This window comes from Chenopodium album, chromosome 24 (genome assembly GCF_948465745.1).
Source record: "Chenopodium album chromosome 24, dcCheAlbu1.1, whole genome shotgun sequence".
In the NCBI taxonomy this organism is placed as follows: Eukaryota; Viridiplantae; Streptophyta; class Magnoliopsida; order Caryophyllales; family Amaranthaceae; genus Chenopodium; species Chenopodium album.
This window is the reverse complement of record NC_137857.1, coordinates 13869915-13887826: the sequence shown is the minus strand read 5'-3', so window position 1 is coordinate 13887826 and position 17912 is coordinate 13869915. Positions and strand designations below refer to the sequence as shown.

Genomic DNA, 17912 nt, shown 5'->3' with positions numbered 1-17912 from the left:
GAGGTAGATGGTTTGGCCATCACCTACTTATATCAGAGAGGAAAAAAAAAGTGAAACAGACTACAATCTAATTCCACTTGAAACTTATAGTGTACCACTCGTTTTAATAAGTATCATTGGAAGTGTCATTGGTACAACTACGTACCACTGGAATGACAAGTGACGTTATTTGACAATTCAATTTGCCAATATTTACGAAAATGTCTCGCTAGGCACTTATCAAATGCCTATCAGTTCCCGTAAAAAAAAATGCCTATCAGTTAGCTGCTAGAAATGCCTCGATATGTTGAATATTTTGAAGCCAACTAGGTGTTTCAAGAAACCTTTCAGTGAGATTAATGTATGACTTGTGCTAACTGAAAACCAATCAACATGCTCATCTACATTATATAAACAACGTTAAAGGCATCGATCTCTTGCTAACCAAACATTGAACCCCCCATTTTCTCTCCCATTCCATACGCTGAAAATCTCAATTTCATGTAAAGAACCCCAAACTGGTTTACAGCTGTGCATCCTCTGAAGAACAAAGCACAACCTTTTGCCCTATCACCGTGTTCAACCATTTGGCCTTGTGCATTTCTCTCCTTCACACCAAGCAAGAGTAGCAATGAATGATCAATTTATGTCTGCTTGCCACTATATACACATTGCTGTTCGAGACGATTGCAGTGGCTGGAACTATGAAGGTTTTTAAGGCAATACCATCAACTCAGGCATTTGTTCATCATGGTTCACACAATATCTAAATCAGAGTATAACCCATTCAGCAAGATTCTGCCTTTCAACTTGTGTTGATCCCCATACCCAAAAGGTAAGACATTTACCTTGGTGACCCTCCACTTCCGATCATCAGCAATCAGTGCTTTCTCATAACAATGTCATTTAGTCAGAGTGAACTTTCCTCTTCTGGCACCTTTTGATGTACCAAGCTGCATGCTTTTGAAGCCCCATCCCTATCATCACCTTCAGGCTCACAAGCATCACATAGGTCAACATTGTCAAACATAAAATCCAGAAAAGTCTCCAAACCAGAGGACTGCAGGGAAGACGAGCAGCATATACAGGGGTGAGAACCCTGATGACCTGGTGTTTACAAGTAAAAGATAGAAGATTTATCCAGAGCCCCATACATACCACAAAAGATATTCATCAAATAGAAGATATGCAGTCTAGCGCTCTGCCTCTAAGTACATTACACAAATAGATGACAGATACATATAGGAAGAATTTCCCCAAGGTACAACATAAAAGAAAATGAACTTACCACACAAGCTGGGGCCACAGGAACGAAAGTGAGTGTCTTTTTTTCACCATCAGTCTGAATGTTCAGAGTCTAAAGTAAGAAAAACATAAGCAGTGGTAAGTACAAATTCAAAATAATAAAAATAATACTAACACTACACATGCGGAAATAAAATCTTAAAGATTAAGGCCTTATTTGGAGATGGAGTATTTGACAAGATGCGCTGAAGACAATGGGACCTTCGGCGCCTGTTTGTAGTTTTGTACCAACTATTGCCTTCCTTTTTACAGAGTAGTTCTTAATACTTTCTATCTTCAACCGTCATAGAAAGTTCACACTTCACTTTATTGCATTTTTGGCAGACCTCTTTTACTACCATACGTCCATACCTCATCTTACCCCACAATGGTATTACCTTCTTCGTCATTTCTTAGCAAAGCATCTCTCAGTACCTTGTCATACACCTTTTAATTAATAAAGTCCATGTGTAGGTCCTTCTTTCTTGCACTATAGTACTCATTTTTTGTCTAATAGGGTAAATAGCTTCGATTGTAGATCGTGCAGCATGAATCCAAACCAATTCTTTAAGATACTAGCACACTTTCTCATTTAATATTTTATCACGTTCTTCCATAACTAAAAGTCAATAGCCAACAAATAAGTGGTGAACAGTCCCTGTCCCTCTGTATCAGTGAGAAAAGCAAAAAGATGAAAAGCTAAGGGAGTTATCAAGGTCAGCTGGTCAATATTCTAGTGGTCAATGTTTAAAAGGCATGAGGTACAATGCATACTTACGCAATATGAGTCCTGGAGTACAGGCTTGAAACAAGAGGTGAAGCAAGGCCAATAACATAGAATAACGCACAATCTCCCTGTTTACATGCATGCACGATATGCAACATAATAAAGCAAGTAGTGTACCTGTTTGCAGAGGTCTTCAAGAAACTCAGAGTACACAATGGGTTTAATGTCATTAAATTTGGCAATAAATGAATGCTTAATGACATCAATTGCCATTTCGGAGAAATAAACTAAGAGAGCATTCTGTCAAAAGTAGCACATTCAGTAACGTAAAAAAAAAGGTGAGAGTAAATTATTTGTAGATTAATTTAATGAAAAAATATTCTTCAAACTCACTGAAAGGAAATTTCCGAACCATGGACCCTCAGCTTCCTGAATATTTTGTGCCAAAACAAATATGACAAATGCTGTGATATGGAACCTCTCGATTGAATCTGATCATGTAAAAGAACAAAGGAGACACAGTAAGTACCATCAGACATCAGTGATCAGTCACATCACAACCACCTAAATCAACAGGGAGATGCAGTAATAATATTTAATAACACCAATAATACTCATTGCTGCAATTATATAAAATGTTACATTGACTACTAGATTACACTTGCTCATTGGATCTTATTTTAAAAATATTTGTTTACATTTATGAAAAGTTCACTTTTCTTTTGTACCCAAAAGAAAATAAAAGAGAACAGAGTTAATTGATGGTTACTGGTGATAGCGTTACATATGTAAAAACAATGCTTACCAGAGTATACAATGCTATGAACATTATCTTTACTGAATCTCTTGAACACATTGCTTTTAATCTCCGCAAAATTATTTGAGACTAGCAGAGCAAGTAAAGCATTATTATGAGCCACTATACAGGTTGACAAGGTTATTGCCTGAGCTAATAATATAAAAGAATGAACAAGTAAGAATAAGAGTCAAGGAACCCAACAAAACTAGAACTACAACCATAATTTCAAGAGCAAACATATATATTCGAAATGAAGGATATTTGAAGCAGCTGCAGCCAACAACAAATCAATGGTATATCTTTCCAGCCAATATCTTGATAATTCTGGTGAAGAACATGCAAACCCCTCAGCAGTATTGAATAATGTCTGAAACACATCACCTCCAAAACTTTGCCATAGTTTATCAAATATCTGCCATGGATATGAAATAAATTGAATTTGTCAATACCTATAAAAATTAATAATGGTAAGCAACAGACACATTCACAAAATGAGCTTAGATATGCAATGCCACATTCACAGATGCATTCTACTTTCTCCCCTACCAGAATGAGCAATAGGAAAAAGAAACATATCAAAAGCAACACGTACAACAATCTTGGTTTTGGATCGAAAGTGCCAACAACAAAACGAATATGCCGGAACCATCAGTACAGCACCTATTATAACAAAATGTAGTCATAAAGTAGAGTGGAAGAAAGCCTTATCAGGAGGTCATGCTAAAAAAAATCTAGTTGGTGTGGAAGGGGAGGTAGATAATTCTATAGATCTCATCCATCAAGCATAGGAAATGTTCTTCCCCAGCTGTAAGTTTTGAAACATTCAAGTATGGGTATGAAATGCCAGAAAACTCAAGCTGGAAAACAAAAGGCTTCAGAAAAGGGATGCTGAAACGAAGTTTAAAAACAGGCATAAGGGCCTTATGTGTGTTTACAACCCAGCAATGTCCAGCCAAGGTAAAAAATTAATTGAAAGTCTTAACTGAAAACCCTAGCTGCTGAAAAGAGACATATAGGCCTGTTTCTCTTTCTGTCCAAGTCTTGGTCTCTCTAACGTGCACACAATAAGAAACGATTATATCTAGCAGTAAGGTTGCCACTCTCATCTTTCCTTACTCCTGTATTATGAAAAGCTTCCCAATGAAGAACCCACCCACCTCCCACAGTGGCGAGCTCATCAATCTCATTTTCATGGGATGCCTCCGCATGTGATAAACCCAAAAACTGTCAATATAGCATATAGGTACTAGAGGCCAAGCACCATATCAATTGAAATATTATATAATAATGGGAAACAGACACAAAAATGAGGCTGCCATCCCACACATCCTGAATGTGTTACCCATAATGAGTCTCCCATCCCACACATCCTGAATGTTTTACCCACACAAAGTGCAATGACTAATCTTGAACCTAACAGCGAAATAAGAAGAAAGAAAGAAACACCTGAGAAACAAAATTCCATGGGCAAGCATACGTCACTGTTTCACCACACAAAGCATCTCACCTGTTTTATAGTAGCCCATATTGACTTTGGTTATAAGAGTGAGTACCAGTAGGTTTTGAAATAGATATGTATTTATCTTCTGTTTTGCTCCTTCACCATTACTCTCATTACAATCATAAAATGATCAAACTATTTTCTCATCAGAAAAAGGCTTAAAATTTTCAAATTCCAAGCAGAGTAATATATTAAATTTAATAACTTTTTCTCCATTTTATTCAAGATATTTGTTCTGTACTTTGTTTCTAAGTTTTCCCAGTTTATTAGTCATTGCACTTTGTCATTTTCTTGTTTCAATTTCTGATTTCATCAGTAGTATAGAATAATAATGGGATGAAATCATAAAGTTAATTAGACAGGTGAAGGATACAACAAAGAAGAAAGAAACAGAGAAGAGAAAAAAGATATAGAGAGGGTGAAGCAACAATCTAGAGTAGGAATCTTAATTTATCATTATGATGCTACCATTATCAATCATCAATTATCATAAACGGTTATAAATATCCATAGCTGCAGGCAACCATGATTTATACAAGTAATAAGTTAATTCTAGAAGTAATAAAAGAGACTTGAAAAGAAAGGACTTTCTTGTCACAAAAAAAAAAAAAAAAAAAAAGAAAAAAGAAAAGGACCTTACAACAACAACAACAACAAAGCCTTAGCCTCAAAATGATTTGGGGTCAGCTAACATGCAATGTCATAAGGAACTGTCCGAAAAGCAAAATGGGTATAGCAAAATAATCGATCGAATAAAAGTTGGAAAAAAGTGTGTAAAGTGAAAAATAGAAAGAAATACAAGTAAAATTTTCTAGAGTTTTTTTAAAGAAGTGGTAAAGGGATAAAAAGGAGAAAGATACTTGATTTCCTCTTACTCTTTTTAAGTCATTCATTAAAATTATGACGATTGATTCCATCAATTAGAAAAGTCAGAATTCATTTATAGTGTAATTGGTCACTTGAATTTCATTAGAAATTCCGGAATTGGATAAATCAAGTGTTTGGAAGATGAAGAATTTCAAATGTAGAATAGGCCCAATTCCAAACGCAATCAATAAGGATCATGGCTTTGAAATTACAATTTTACAATGTCATTTGAAATTACTGTACTCCTCTACAGCATACTGCACAACCTAATTCTACAAGCCCACAGCTCAAACCTAAAACAAAAACTAGGATTTCAAATTTTCAATTGCCCTCTCAATCTCTCTTTCCTCTGCAATTCATACCCCCAATTTCTCTCTCCTAAGGAACCATATATATTAATGCTTATCGACTTTGAGAAAAAGCTTGAGAACGAGAGAGAATGAAAATGGTGTATAAGAGTGTGTGGATTGGAAGCTATTATGTTGAAATTGAACAAGAAGAAGGGATTAAGCTTCTAACCTTTGTTTTTTTTTTTTTTTTTTTTTTTTTTTTTTTTTTTTTTTTTTTTTTTTTTTGAGGTCATTGCGAATTTTTGAAATTCGTTTTCTTCATCACTTAAAGAATAAAATATCAGAAGATCCAATGCACCATTTTTTTGTTTGAATCTTACTTATTAGTGTTGATTATTATGGTTTTGGAGTTAGTTTTCCTAGTCATTAACGTATTCGAAATATTTCAGAATCATATAAATTATTCAGTGATTAGGAAGTATTTAACTTTAAGTCAACGTTTAAATTTCTTCCAAAATAGCATAGAGGATCTAAAATAATGGATTCAGAATTCTTGTAATTTTTAAACAGGTTATTTGGAATCAAAACTCAGAATTTGAAATGAGATGAAGAATTTGAAATCAAAGCCTTGTATCCAAACTTCAAAACTAACTTAACAAATTGCAAAAATGAATAAGTACATCAATCAAATTTATTTAGTATATTTCTAGGACTCCTACATAAGTTTTGGCAGCCATAAAGACTAAAGAAATCTTTAGAATTCAGATTCTATGCTGATATTGTAAGAGATTTGGTATTGATGAATTATAAAATTTCTGATTCAATGTGTATAGGAAGACTTCATAATAGATAGGGTAGTTATCCTAACACCTTTTCCTCGAGCTAAAGGCCTATTGGATTTCTACAAGTGAAGTCCAAATAGAACAGCAATTTTGGCATAATTTCAAGTAGTATCTTAGTATTCCCTCCATTCCATGAAGTTCTCATTTGCCTTTTATGCGGTCTGTGATGCACACAATCGACCATTAATGAGAATCATGACCCGGCAAAGCAAGGCTTGCAGTAACATAACAATTTAAATGAGTTGACTACGTGCTAGTTCTATATGATAAAAATAAAAGTTGATACATTTCACATAATGAATCCAACAAGATCCTACATGATATGATTATTTCTATACAAGTATATAAGTTACTAAAGGTCAAATGTTCTTATCTTTGACTAAATAAAAAGTGAGTAGGAAGAACATTATGAAACAAAGAAAGTATAATATCCAATTAGAAACACATTGCCCCAGTTCTGCACATCACAAAAATGGAAATCTAAAAGAAATGACAAAAGAACCTTGAGATAGGAACTGTCTCCAAATCTTCACTATGCAGATATCTATGACTATAGCTTACCTCTAAAACATTATAGACAACATAAAGCTTGATAATTCCTTGACCACGAATCATATGGTATATGAGGCTTATATCTGAAATATTAGCAAAGAAGGAAATCAGATCAAAGATTAATGAAATACAACCAAGTTACAAACACCAGATTCCTTTACAAAAATGTTATGCTTAATATTCCCAAAATATTATGCTGCACACAAACACGCACATGCGAGAGAGAGAGAGGGAGAGAGATGAACTTATAGTCATACCTGTCCGCCCCAAAAGCGTAACTCCAACAGCTAGAACAAAGAGACAACCAAAATCTGACAGCTCTGCGGCAGAAGGTGTTTTGGGCTGCCTGCCACAAACATGGTTAGATTATCATGTAAATTCAAGGAGCTACCAATACATCGAACCAAGGAAACTATAAACTATAGCAGTATTCATTAGTGATTATGAACCACAAAATTGCAACATCCTATATCACCACCTACGACTAAAAAACAAAGTCCTTGAAAATGCTGTGAAACCATTGGATTTGGACAAAACCATCATCCTTATCAACCTTTTGTGGTTGTTTACTACCCTAGATACCAAGATTGTCATCAGAATCTTGTATTAGCAAAGAACAGTGTACTTCTGTGCTTCTTGGAGAATTCCAATAGCTTGCAACTGAATGGTAGATAACTCAGATGCAGGAGATTCCTAGATCTTTTGTTTTTCCCCATCACTTATCATCCTTGACCTCAAAGTAATAAGAGACATCTCCAGTTCCCATAAACAATCATCCCCCATAAGAAACTTTAATCGTCAGCTGAACTGGCACCATCATTTTTTTTTTATTCCTTTGCACAAATTTCTGCTGGATTGGGCGAAGGTATTTTGAACAATGAGTGTTGACCATTACAAACCAAATACAACCTCACCAAGAGGGAATTTGGGCATTTTTCACACCTGACCCCAAAGTTACACTAGCGGCAGAAAACGGGTAATTCAAAACAAGTTCAGTTCTTTCAGGTGACAAGTCATTCATTCCCTTTTAGGCCAGTATGGGTCATCTACAGGTCTACATCCTATTATGATAGTGTGATAATCTAATCAATACCTATCACATTAACTTTTAGATCAAATAAAGTGGGTTTGGGTTGGGTTAATTATGGTTATGTCACACCCTTAGAGCAGGCATGCACTAGAGCACCTTATTAGTTACTTAGCTGTCTTCGATTCACAAATAACCACAAGAACCTTACAAAAATGAAGCAATGGTAAGCAACAAACCTTTTACTAAGTAGCCTCCATAGGGTTACCAGAGCTCTCATAGGTATGATAGTCAGCAACGACAAAAACGAATTCAAACAGACGAAGAAGCCCACGTCAATAAGCTGCCAGAAAAAAATGTATTCTTAGCTTTAAGTAAACATGTAAAACATAATCTCTTCTACATCAATAGGCCCACAACTACTAGTAAAAATTTTCTTTCCCGAAAAGATACAAATTAAAATGGATAAGGAAACAGGAACGACAACCAATGCATAAAATAAATTAATGAATTAGCAATAAAGATGATGAAATATAGATAAAATCCTAGTAGCATTAATGAGCTTATTAAAGTCACCAGAGCACTGAGAAACTTAACAAGAAACCTTACCATCAATATATGATAAATATTAGAAAATATTTAGCAATAATTGAGCTTTAATTCACGGCATGAAGCCAATAGTAATACTTAATAACTAACGCAGTATGTGATTGAAATGTAGTGAAAAACTCATGATATAGCACTTAAATATTGTTATTATAACAAGAACAGCATGCATCACAATACACATGAAGCAACATAAAAATTGACTTTCTCCAACATAAATACAAAGAAAGAGAAGCATAACAAATACCAGTTCACACCTCCATGGCAAGCGGAAGATAGTGTCATAAACTCTCTCTCTTTCTTTCTCAGTTCCTCGTGTCGTTGTGCTTCTAATAGAATTTCCATTGTGCATTTCTTCCATGAAGAATTTTATTGGTGAATTCTCCACAGGAAAAGGATCTAGAGGATAGTGAAGGAGATGAGATAAATAAATCCATGATTATAATATAAAAGACATACCCCACCCATCACATAATAAGTAGCTCATTGAAGCCTTAAGTTTAAAGTAGCGTGAGAAAGTCACAACTAAGATATTACAAATCTACAATTAAATGAAACTAAACTATTCAATGGAATATTACAAATTTATTAGTAACCCTAATTCAATTTTCCAGACACTTTATGATTTGCAATAAAAGAACCAACTATTTGTACAGAAAATTTTAGTATTTTTACAAGGAAATTTTGACTTTTACCACCAAAAAAAATCAAAAAATTGTTTTTTACCACCAAAACTTCTAAAACTTTTATTTTACCACCAAAAAAAATTCTAAAAATTGTATTTTACCACCAAACGTCAAGAAAACCGTTAAATCTAACGGTTTAAAAAACAATTCTTCGAATTTCGTGCGCAAAAGATGTTTTTCATAGGTTTAGGGGGGCACTTTGGCCCTATGGGTCCAATTTGAGGTCAGAATTGACAAAAAATGATCGGAAATGCCTCGTTTTGCGTGTTCACGCAAATCGAGGTTTTTTTGAACACGCAAAACGAGGCATTTTCGAACGTTTTTTGTCAATTCTGACCTCAAATTGGACCTACAGGACCAAAGTGCCCCCCTAAACACTTAAAGAGCATGTGTTTGACACGAAAAACGAAAAATTAAAAAAATTCCGTTAGGTTTTTGACGGCAGGTGGTAAAAAACAACTTTTAATTTTTTATTTGGTGGTAAAATAAAAGTTTTAGAAGTTTTGGTGGTAAAAAACATTTTTTTGATTTTTTTTTGTGGTAGAAGTCAAAAAATCCTTTTTACAATTAGTTCATCAATCTTGAAATTTATTTTTGACATCCCCATTTATATAGAGATTATTATCATAATCTAAAGGAGCTACCCAACTAAAGATGGCTGTCTTAGTGTCAAGCCTGTGTCTCTTAGAGCTCGCAGGCCCACCAGTCAAAATTTTCAAAAGGGCAGTCCAAGCACAGCCCAAGTCCACATGCCACCATGTTTTGCTTATGCATATAAGCCGAATTTCACTAATTATAACATGTTTTCTTAAACTATAATCCTTGTTACCTTAATTGGAAAATTTACCTAACCCCTTTCATTCAACCCATGTGATAAGGGGCCCACCACTATGTCACCCTCATTATCTCTCTTACAAATTATGTGATGTGAGACTCTCCACTATCTTTTCCGCAATCACATTTTCATACTTTTTTCAATATATACCAAAAAAGACTAGACTAACCTACAATCTACTCTTGATATGTGTACCTAAGCCTAAGAGGACAATAGTTGAGGACTGAGGAAGTAACACATCCACACAAAAGAATGATTAACAAGCCCACAACACCATATGAAAGTTTGAACAAACTTTTCTATATATGCCCTATTGCAGAAAAACAAATAGAAGTATACCAACTAGACATCAGGCATGAGAGGCATCTAGGTAGAGAGACTAGGAACCAAGCTCCTTTGAGCCAAAAAAAAGCTGACATTACTCCGCAAAACTACTAATTGAAAGGGGCTTTGGTGCGTGAATCAGACAAAAGTTAGGCCAATCTTGGCTCTTTTGGTACCCTACAATATACGGAATTCAGCTCTACAGGGATTAAGTTGCTTGAAAAAAAAAAATTCTCACGACTTTGAAGCCATCTAACATGCCATGTACAATGGGTTTGGAATATGTAAAATGAAGCTCCTACTATTAGTTGAAATATTTTACATCAAGACCTGATATCAGCCAAAAGCGTTGAATCTCTAAGGGTGCATTCTGTTCATCTTAAAAAAAAGTTATAAGGCTAATCAAATCTAACATTAAGTTCAAATGAAGAGAACACAACCAAACTTTTTTACCAGGAATGATTTAGCCTCCAAGAGGCTTTATTTAGAAGGTTGCCAATTTCTAAATCTACTTGAAATCACAATTTCAAAATGAGTTAACCAATAAGGATGGGAAGCAATGTGGTATAGGTTGATTATTAGCATTTAATGAATAATGAGAAAGATTAATCACATGTAATGGGTGGTAAAGCAACTGTGATGTGACATATTACTAGCCGACCCTTGCCTGCCCATCTACATGCTTGATATCTATTAAAGATTCAACTATAGTTTTAAGTTTTAAAGGTTACTTAGATCAATACTAATTTATCAGAAAAAACCTCCTTAGCCGATTGAGGAACAAGAAATCTAATATCATTATTGATATCTATAATAGATTATAGTTTAAAGAAGTTTGTAATTTGAAGTTGAAAAACATTAGAAGGGTTCTTCCACCTCAAATTGGGATGAAATGAAGAATACACATCACAGTTCATTTCTAATTTTTGGCTAATACATATGGATAAATGAACAAGTACATGCAGGTGTATCAAGGACCCATTAAGTGATGGGATGGATTATTTTATTGTTTACATACATATGTGTTTCCATCCTGATATGCCAGCAAAGTAAAAAAGTATAGTGCTAATGAGCAGCTCTCGGTCCAAATCAAAGGCAAACTATAAGAGAATACCATGCTACCAGCATAGCCACCACAAATAGTATAGATACAACTATACAAGTATGAAAGACCCTCTCTTTGCACATACATCCTACACCATTGCTAATTTTATCATGAAATTGGCTAGGCCATCTCTACTCAATAGGAAGTACAATTATCCTACAAAGAAAATTAGCATTGAAGTACCAAAGGTTTGCAAAGTGCACGTCAAGCAAAGAGTCTTACAAATAGTGTCATAACAAAATATCTTAGCAATAGTGTGGCAAGATATTGGCTCATTTACCTATGGCTTAATGTGAAGATTTAAAGTACCCAGTAGTTGCCAGCACATTGAAGTGAAAATGTAGAGAGAATGCATTTGATTGGAAAGGCTTATATTAGCAGCCCAAGTATATTAGGTAACACAGAAATGTTTTTGAAAAGAGAAATAAGCTATCTATGAGTATTAAAAAACATAGCAGAGAGCAAGAGCAAGAGCATATCATTGGAGAAGGAAGTTTATTTCAAATTAATTAGCAATAATCAAATTCTCGTCTGCATTGCTATAAGGATAATTACCATTCTTTGCTGAAAATCTATAAACAAGTTCAAGACAACCCAATGATAGAGGAAAGTTACAAGCAGATGAAAGCTAACAAGCATAAAAGCAGATCAGAAACATAACATGACTTCATTTGTATATGGATGTGGTGTGGTTAGCATCACACAGGGATAAAAGATGACAGCCTGATGCGTGTGCAAGACAAGCATAATGATCATGTCAACATACAAGATGAGCTTAAATTTGCAAAAGATATACAATGTGTATGCAACCTTCAACTATGTAACTTATCAAGCACATCAAGAATTATCAAGAATGTACAAAACAAAGTTGAGGTGTATCTCATGGAGCAAAATTAATCGAGGTGTATCTCATGGAATAGACTCAACAAAGCTGCTTATCACGAATGTAAAAAAATAAAAAGTTGGAAATGGTATCAATCACTCGATCAAACTCTTTTAACCCTACAGCTCATCATAGCTCTTATAACTACAAATTTAGACAGCGAATTGACTAAAGCGATTTCAAGTTACTAGCAAGAATCTCATTCGGTTATCAACTCTAACAAAATCAACAATGCACCACTTGAAATAAACAAATACTTATATCAATCATCAAATAATTCTGTAGAGGGCAAACTGACGAATGCGATTTCAATTCTACTAACAAGCAATCTAATCAAGTTTTGGTTCAGCTCATACAATATCAACAATGCACCACTCCAATTAAAACAAAATACTTGTATCAATTACCAAACAATTTATAAAACAGAACTCTAACCAATCACTTCCAAGAACAAGAATAGCCAAATTGAAGTAAAAATTCTTACAATTAGGATCTTCCTCTGCCATAAATCGGCTCCAATCCAAAGACTCCGCAGTATCCAACTTCCCATTAACAAGATTCGATCTCGAATTAGAATTCGAATTCGAATTCGCCTCGGGTTCCGGTACCTCTACAACCGGAATAGAATCTCCGCCACCACTTCCGCCACTACTGACATTCCTCTGGCGTAATTCCCCCTGCGAAACCTGGCAAACCGTACTCAAACTCTCCTCTCTCATCTCACAAACCACGAAACTCGGCGCCGAATAGCTGTGTGAAGTCATCGATGGCTCCTCCTCCAATACGTCAACACCACCATTTTCAAAGATGGTGTTGAATTGAAATGGTGAGGGTGAATTAGGGGTGGATTTCTTCCGCTTTCGCTTTCGTCTTCGACGATTGGACTTGTTGTTTTGAGGCAAAGGATCGGAGTTTGAACGATCGATGATGGTATCATCTGGAAAATTGGAAGAAAGGATCTCGAAAGAAAGCTGTTTTCCTTTGGATTTCAACGCCATTGATGAAATTGGCTGTTGAATTACTCAATTGTTTGATTCAAATCATCGGATTCTTGAATTAGTTAGGTTGGGTGGTGCGCTGCCGAGTGCGGGCGGTTGGGTGTTTGGGCGCGAGAGAATGAGTAGTAGTGTGGGTGGTCAGGTGGGATTGTTAGTTTAGTATGGTGTATGGAGTAGTGCCCGCCGAGAATTGGTCAGATGAGCCAATCTCAACAGAGTCAAATCAAGTATTTGTTAATTGGGAAATGTTAAGGGGTTGTCAGTTTGATTAATGAGACATGTTAAGATTATAAAACATATTCGTGGATCTTAACTATCAGGTTAAGCTTTTAGTTGAATTGGTTCTCTAACATTATGATTTTACAAGGATTGGGGATTCAAGTTTGAACACTCCATCAATTACAAATTAAGGTATTGTTCACTTTAATCAATATTATATAAATTTTTGGCTACTTGTCCCTCATTTTAAAAAATGAATATTTAGGATTTCTGAATTGAACATGTTATGATTGAACATATTTTGTGGTAGAGGAAATTCAAGTCACTCAATTTGAGTAACATGATTTGCTACTCTAAGGGCATGTTGGTAATGTGCACTAGCATTAGTAAAGGTAAATTTGACTTTCCATAATACTCATTTAACAGTCTCTCTCCTCACTCCATCCAACCACCACCATCGTCATAGCCACCACAATCATCACTTTGTCGTCGCTGATCATAATTACACACCACCACCACCACCTATGATGGTTGAAACTTGGAAGTGCTACCGTGAAGTATAAGTTTTCCCTAAGGGGTTGATATGGCCCTAATTTACACTTTTACAACTAAGGTGTCTTTTTGTTCTTGCCGCGAAGCGGCTTTTGGTTCGTAGTGGTTAGATCAGCCAGAATGGACACCAGAAATGATGGGGTCAAAGCTTATGAGTGGTGTCGGGGTCGTTGTTGAGAAAGGAAGACGGGAAGAAGAAGACTGAGGATGGTGTTGGTGGTGCGGTGAAATGATGGTGATGGTTATATAGATTTTCCGGAAATGATGGTGGGTTGGGTTTGTGTTTATAAATGAGAAATGAGGGAGGAGGAAGAAGGGGAAGAAAAAACAATATTTACACAAAAATGTCATTTGAATAACACAATATGTTTGATTCAAATATATACCTCCTCCCGGTGAAAAAAGTTGCCGGAAATTTTCATTTATGGCACATGATGTACCTAACACCATATTTGGTGGTGTTTTGGTTACTACTCAAAGTTCAGGGTGCTCAATGCACCTAAGCCATACTTCAGAATGTTGCGGCCAATTTTACCTTATAAAAATGAACATTATATTGCATGAAAATGAACATGTATATATTGAGAAATACAAATGTAATTGAACATCTAATTTCATTGGTTTATATATTTACATTAATGAATAAATAATATTATTTAATAACTTGATACAAAAATAAACATAAACTTATAATTATGAACATTTTGCAAATATTAACATAAACATCATTAATATACGCTTCAATAGTAAATTATTCACAAAAGAACGTACAACATATGATAATGATCATGGATTTTATAATAAACAAAATTATAGAATATGTTCATTTTAAAAATGTTTATAGTTGTTACATACGAAGTATATATTAAATTTTTTTATTTTTTTTTATTTTTTTTAAGGATTGGCTGGTCATGGGACTAGCCGGTCATGGGACTAGCCAATACTAATTGATGGATTTGTGAAAAATTGTTTTCCACTTATTATCTTTGATAAACGCCTTAGTCAATATCAGCCAATAATAACTTATTAATTTTGTATAATGTTTTATTAATTGCAATTTTTGATTAAATTTACAATAACGATGTTACAAAGTGAAATCTAGCATTGTCAAAGTAAAGGTCGATTGTGGGCAAAATAGGCACTCATGAGTATTTTCTTGGGAAATTTTGTCAAGAACTACTAATTAAAGCGCGTGTTTTGAAAATTACTATTAATTTTTTTAAAGTTCTTTTTTTTTTTTTTTTTTTTTTTTTTTTTTGTGGGCAAAATAGGCACTCATGAGTAATAAGAAGTACTTATTATTATTTTTTTTTTATTTTTTTTAAAGAACTACCATAAAGTTGTAAAAAATTTAAATAACACTACCACTCTAATAGATTCAACCTAAAATATTCGGCATGTAGATTCCACTTTTTCCCTTTACCTCATAAAATCACCATATAAATTGACTCAATTACCCTTCATAAACGTAAAAAGTGAGATCTGAGTGGTAGTTTTACTTAAACTTTTTACAACTTTGTAATAGTTCTTTTATAAAATAAAATTTAATCGATAGTTGTTTTCAAAACACGTGCTTTAATCGGTAGTTCTTGACAAAATTTCCTAATTTCTTTTATCCTTTCCACTTTTCATCCCCATTCATATCCTGTCCTGGTCGTATACTAGTGCCGCTTTTGATGGCTTAATCATGCATTGGTTAACAAGTCTATTTAAAAGATTTATTTGACTTCACACTTTGACTTTTACAAATTTTATGCTACATATCTATGTGTTCAATCCACGTACGTAAATTATCATGCTTACAATAAATTCTCCCTATGATGAATTAGAATGAAGCATCACTTCCTTGCCTCAAAAAACCCTTAACATTGATTCAAACGCATTTTCTACCTACCAAACCTTAAGACTTTAAGAGAGATGATATTCCAACAATCTAAGCAAACATCCTCAAGGCGAATTCAATTGTAACGATAGATACCTACATAGAGATGACAATTGGAGGCCTCAATCTTTGTTCTTGATCCAATTGTCAAAAGAGAACAAGCGTCAAGAATAACTCTTGCACGAATCATGATAAATCTATATATGAAATCCTAAATAATGTTGTTTTTGTATGTTAATTAGGTAATCGTAAAACACAAACACGGTATGGTTCAGCTTCATGCGTGCCAGTACAAATGAGAACTAAATATAATTAGCTCTTGTTTTGACATGACCAACAATATCACTTGTTGAAGCACATAAAAAACTGACATAAAGCAATTGCTTATGCAACATTCACAACAAGTTCCATAGTGCAAAGCAAATATAACGAATTATTTTCATAGCATCTCCAAAGACAGGCACTTTGCTTACAATAACTCTTACACCAATTGGCAATTCACCACCATGCACACAGACAATGAACTGTGCAATTAAGGGATTAAAAAGTGAAAATTTAAACCCAAATCAGTCATAAAAATCGACACTTATACATAAGAATATCATTACTTGATGATGCTCGGTCTATTAGCATGTTGCTTACACCTGGACAAACGACTTCTCTTTGGCACTTCTGTGGTTAGCGCATACATCTTCACCGGAAAGAGTTCTTTAGGAAAACCTCTTTGATCCTGAAATAAGAAGTGCAAATACAAATGATATTTGATATGATTTTATTTTATTATTTTTTACCTCAAATTGATGGTTCCATTACACAATCATAATTAGGATACCTTAACTACACTTTGAATTTCCTTTGATCTTGCAACAAAAGGTCTCATTGCAATTCTACTATAGATAAAACTAGGTTGGAATCCGTACGATGCACGGTTTATATAAAATCTATTTTTATAATTTGTACATTTTATAAAAAAAATAGATAAATATAAATAAGAATTATGCACCTTGTACACAAATTTATGTAATTTTAAAATTTTAGATTTTCATCAAAATTATAATATATAATACATGTTAAACATTGCCTAATACATATATTAATGTAAAAGTCCATTTATTAGTGTGCTACTTACAATTGTTTCATTTTTGTAGGATAAATTGATATATTGTAGTTGTAATATAGAAGCTTCGAATAGTCAAATTTCAAAATTATTAGATATGGTAGCTCCATAAAAAATATAAAAAAAAAAAAAAAAAAAAAAAGATGACATCACCTTGCATTTAGGCGGAAAATTTTTTAATATGAGAGAGACATATAGACAGTGATGACATCAGCAACATTTTGTTTTAGTGATAGTGAATAGATTTATATCCCACATATTCCAATACACATATAGTAGTTCATCCATGCAACATACAATTCTTTAAAAACCTAGTCATTCAACGAGTTAAAACCTAAATTGCCGAAAATTTTCTTATAAGTTTACATACAACAATAAAAACCTTCCTAAAATGAGGCAAGGTTCAACTTCAATACTAAGGAAAGACAAAAAAGCAACTTATGGATATGAATTGAAACTTCTTCTTAAGCAAGGTCCTTGTTCATCTAAACTTAAGCAAGGGTATAACTTATTTACAAATTTAAATTAAGCTTAGCAAACATGCAAATCTTATGTACCACGAGGAATGTGTATGAAATGGTCTTGGTAGTCATGGAAACCATTAGAAATTATACACACATCTGGAGTCCTAATTACCATAAAACATTTTAGGTCTTGAACAATGAAATTTCCAACCATAAAAGCCCAATTGGCAAGCAGTCAAAAAGGAAACTAACTTTGTTTAAGTTTGATTAATTGTTGTCGCTTGAAACCAAAGGTGATAGCAGGATTACTCATTAGAGGAAGTATTGACATAGAGAAAGGGAGAAAGGGTGGGCAGACCATGACCATGAGAAA

At 34.1% G+C, this 17912-nt stretch overlaps 2 protein-coding genes across 2 annotated transcripts in view; both read right to left on the bottom strand.

Annotated features, from left to right (window-relative positions):
* Positions 1–353: 353 nt before the first annotated feature.
* LOC145612111 (protein POLLEN DEFECTIVE IN GUIDANCE 1-like) lies at positions 354–13541 on the bottom strand. The gene is made up of 11 exons (XM_081667481.1): positions 12792–13541; positions 8722–8873; positions 8108–8211; positions 7099–7187; positions 6851–6924; positions 3051–3201; positions 2796–2963; positions 2384–2481; positions 2168–2290; positions 1268–1336; positions 354–1086 (listed from the first exon to the last, which is right to left on the bottom strand). The coding sequence occupies exons 1-11, from the start codon at positions 13303–13305 to the stop codon at positions 886–888; spliced, it is 1743 nt and encodes a 580-aa protein (XP_081523607.1). The 5' UTR covers positions 13306–13541; the 3' UTR covers positions 354–885.
* A 2843-nt stretch (positions 13542–16384) lies between these two features.
* LOC145611538 (alpha N-terminal protein methyltransferase 1-like) overlaps positions 16385–17912 on the bottom strand; it is a 30686-nt gene continuing 29158 nt past the window's right edge. The window contains exon 8 of the mRNA XM_081666877.1: positions 16385–16688. Coding sequence (XP_081523003.1) covers positions 16563–16688 — 126 coding nt within the window. The 3' untranslated portion in view covers positions 16385–16562. The remainder of the gene's footprint in view (positions 16689–17912) is intronic.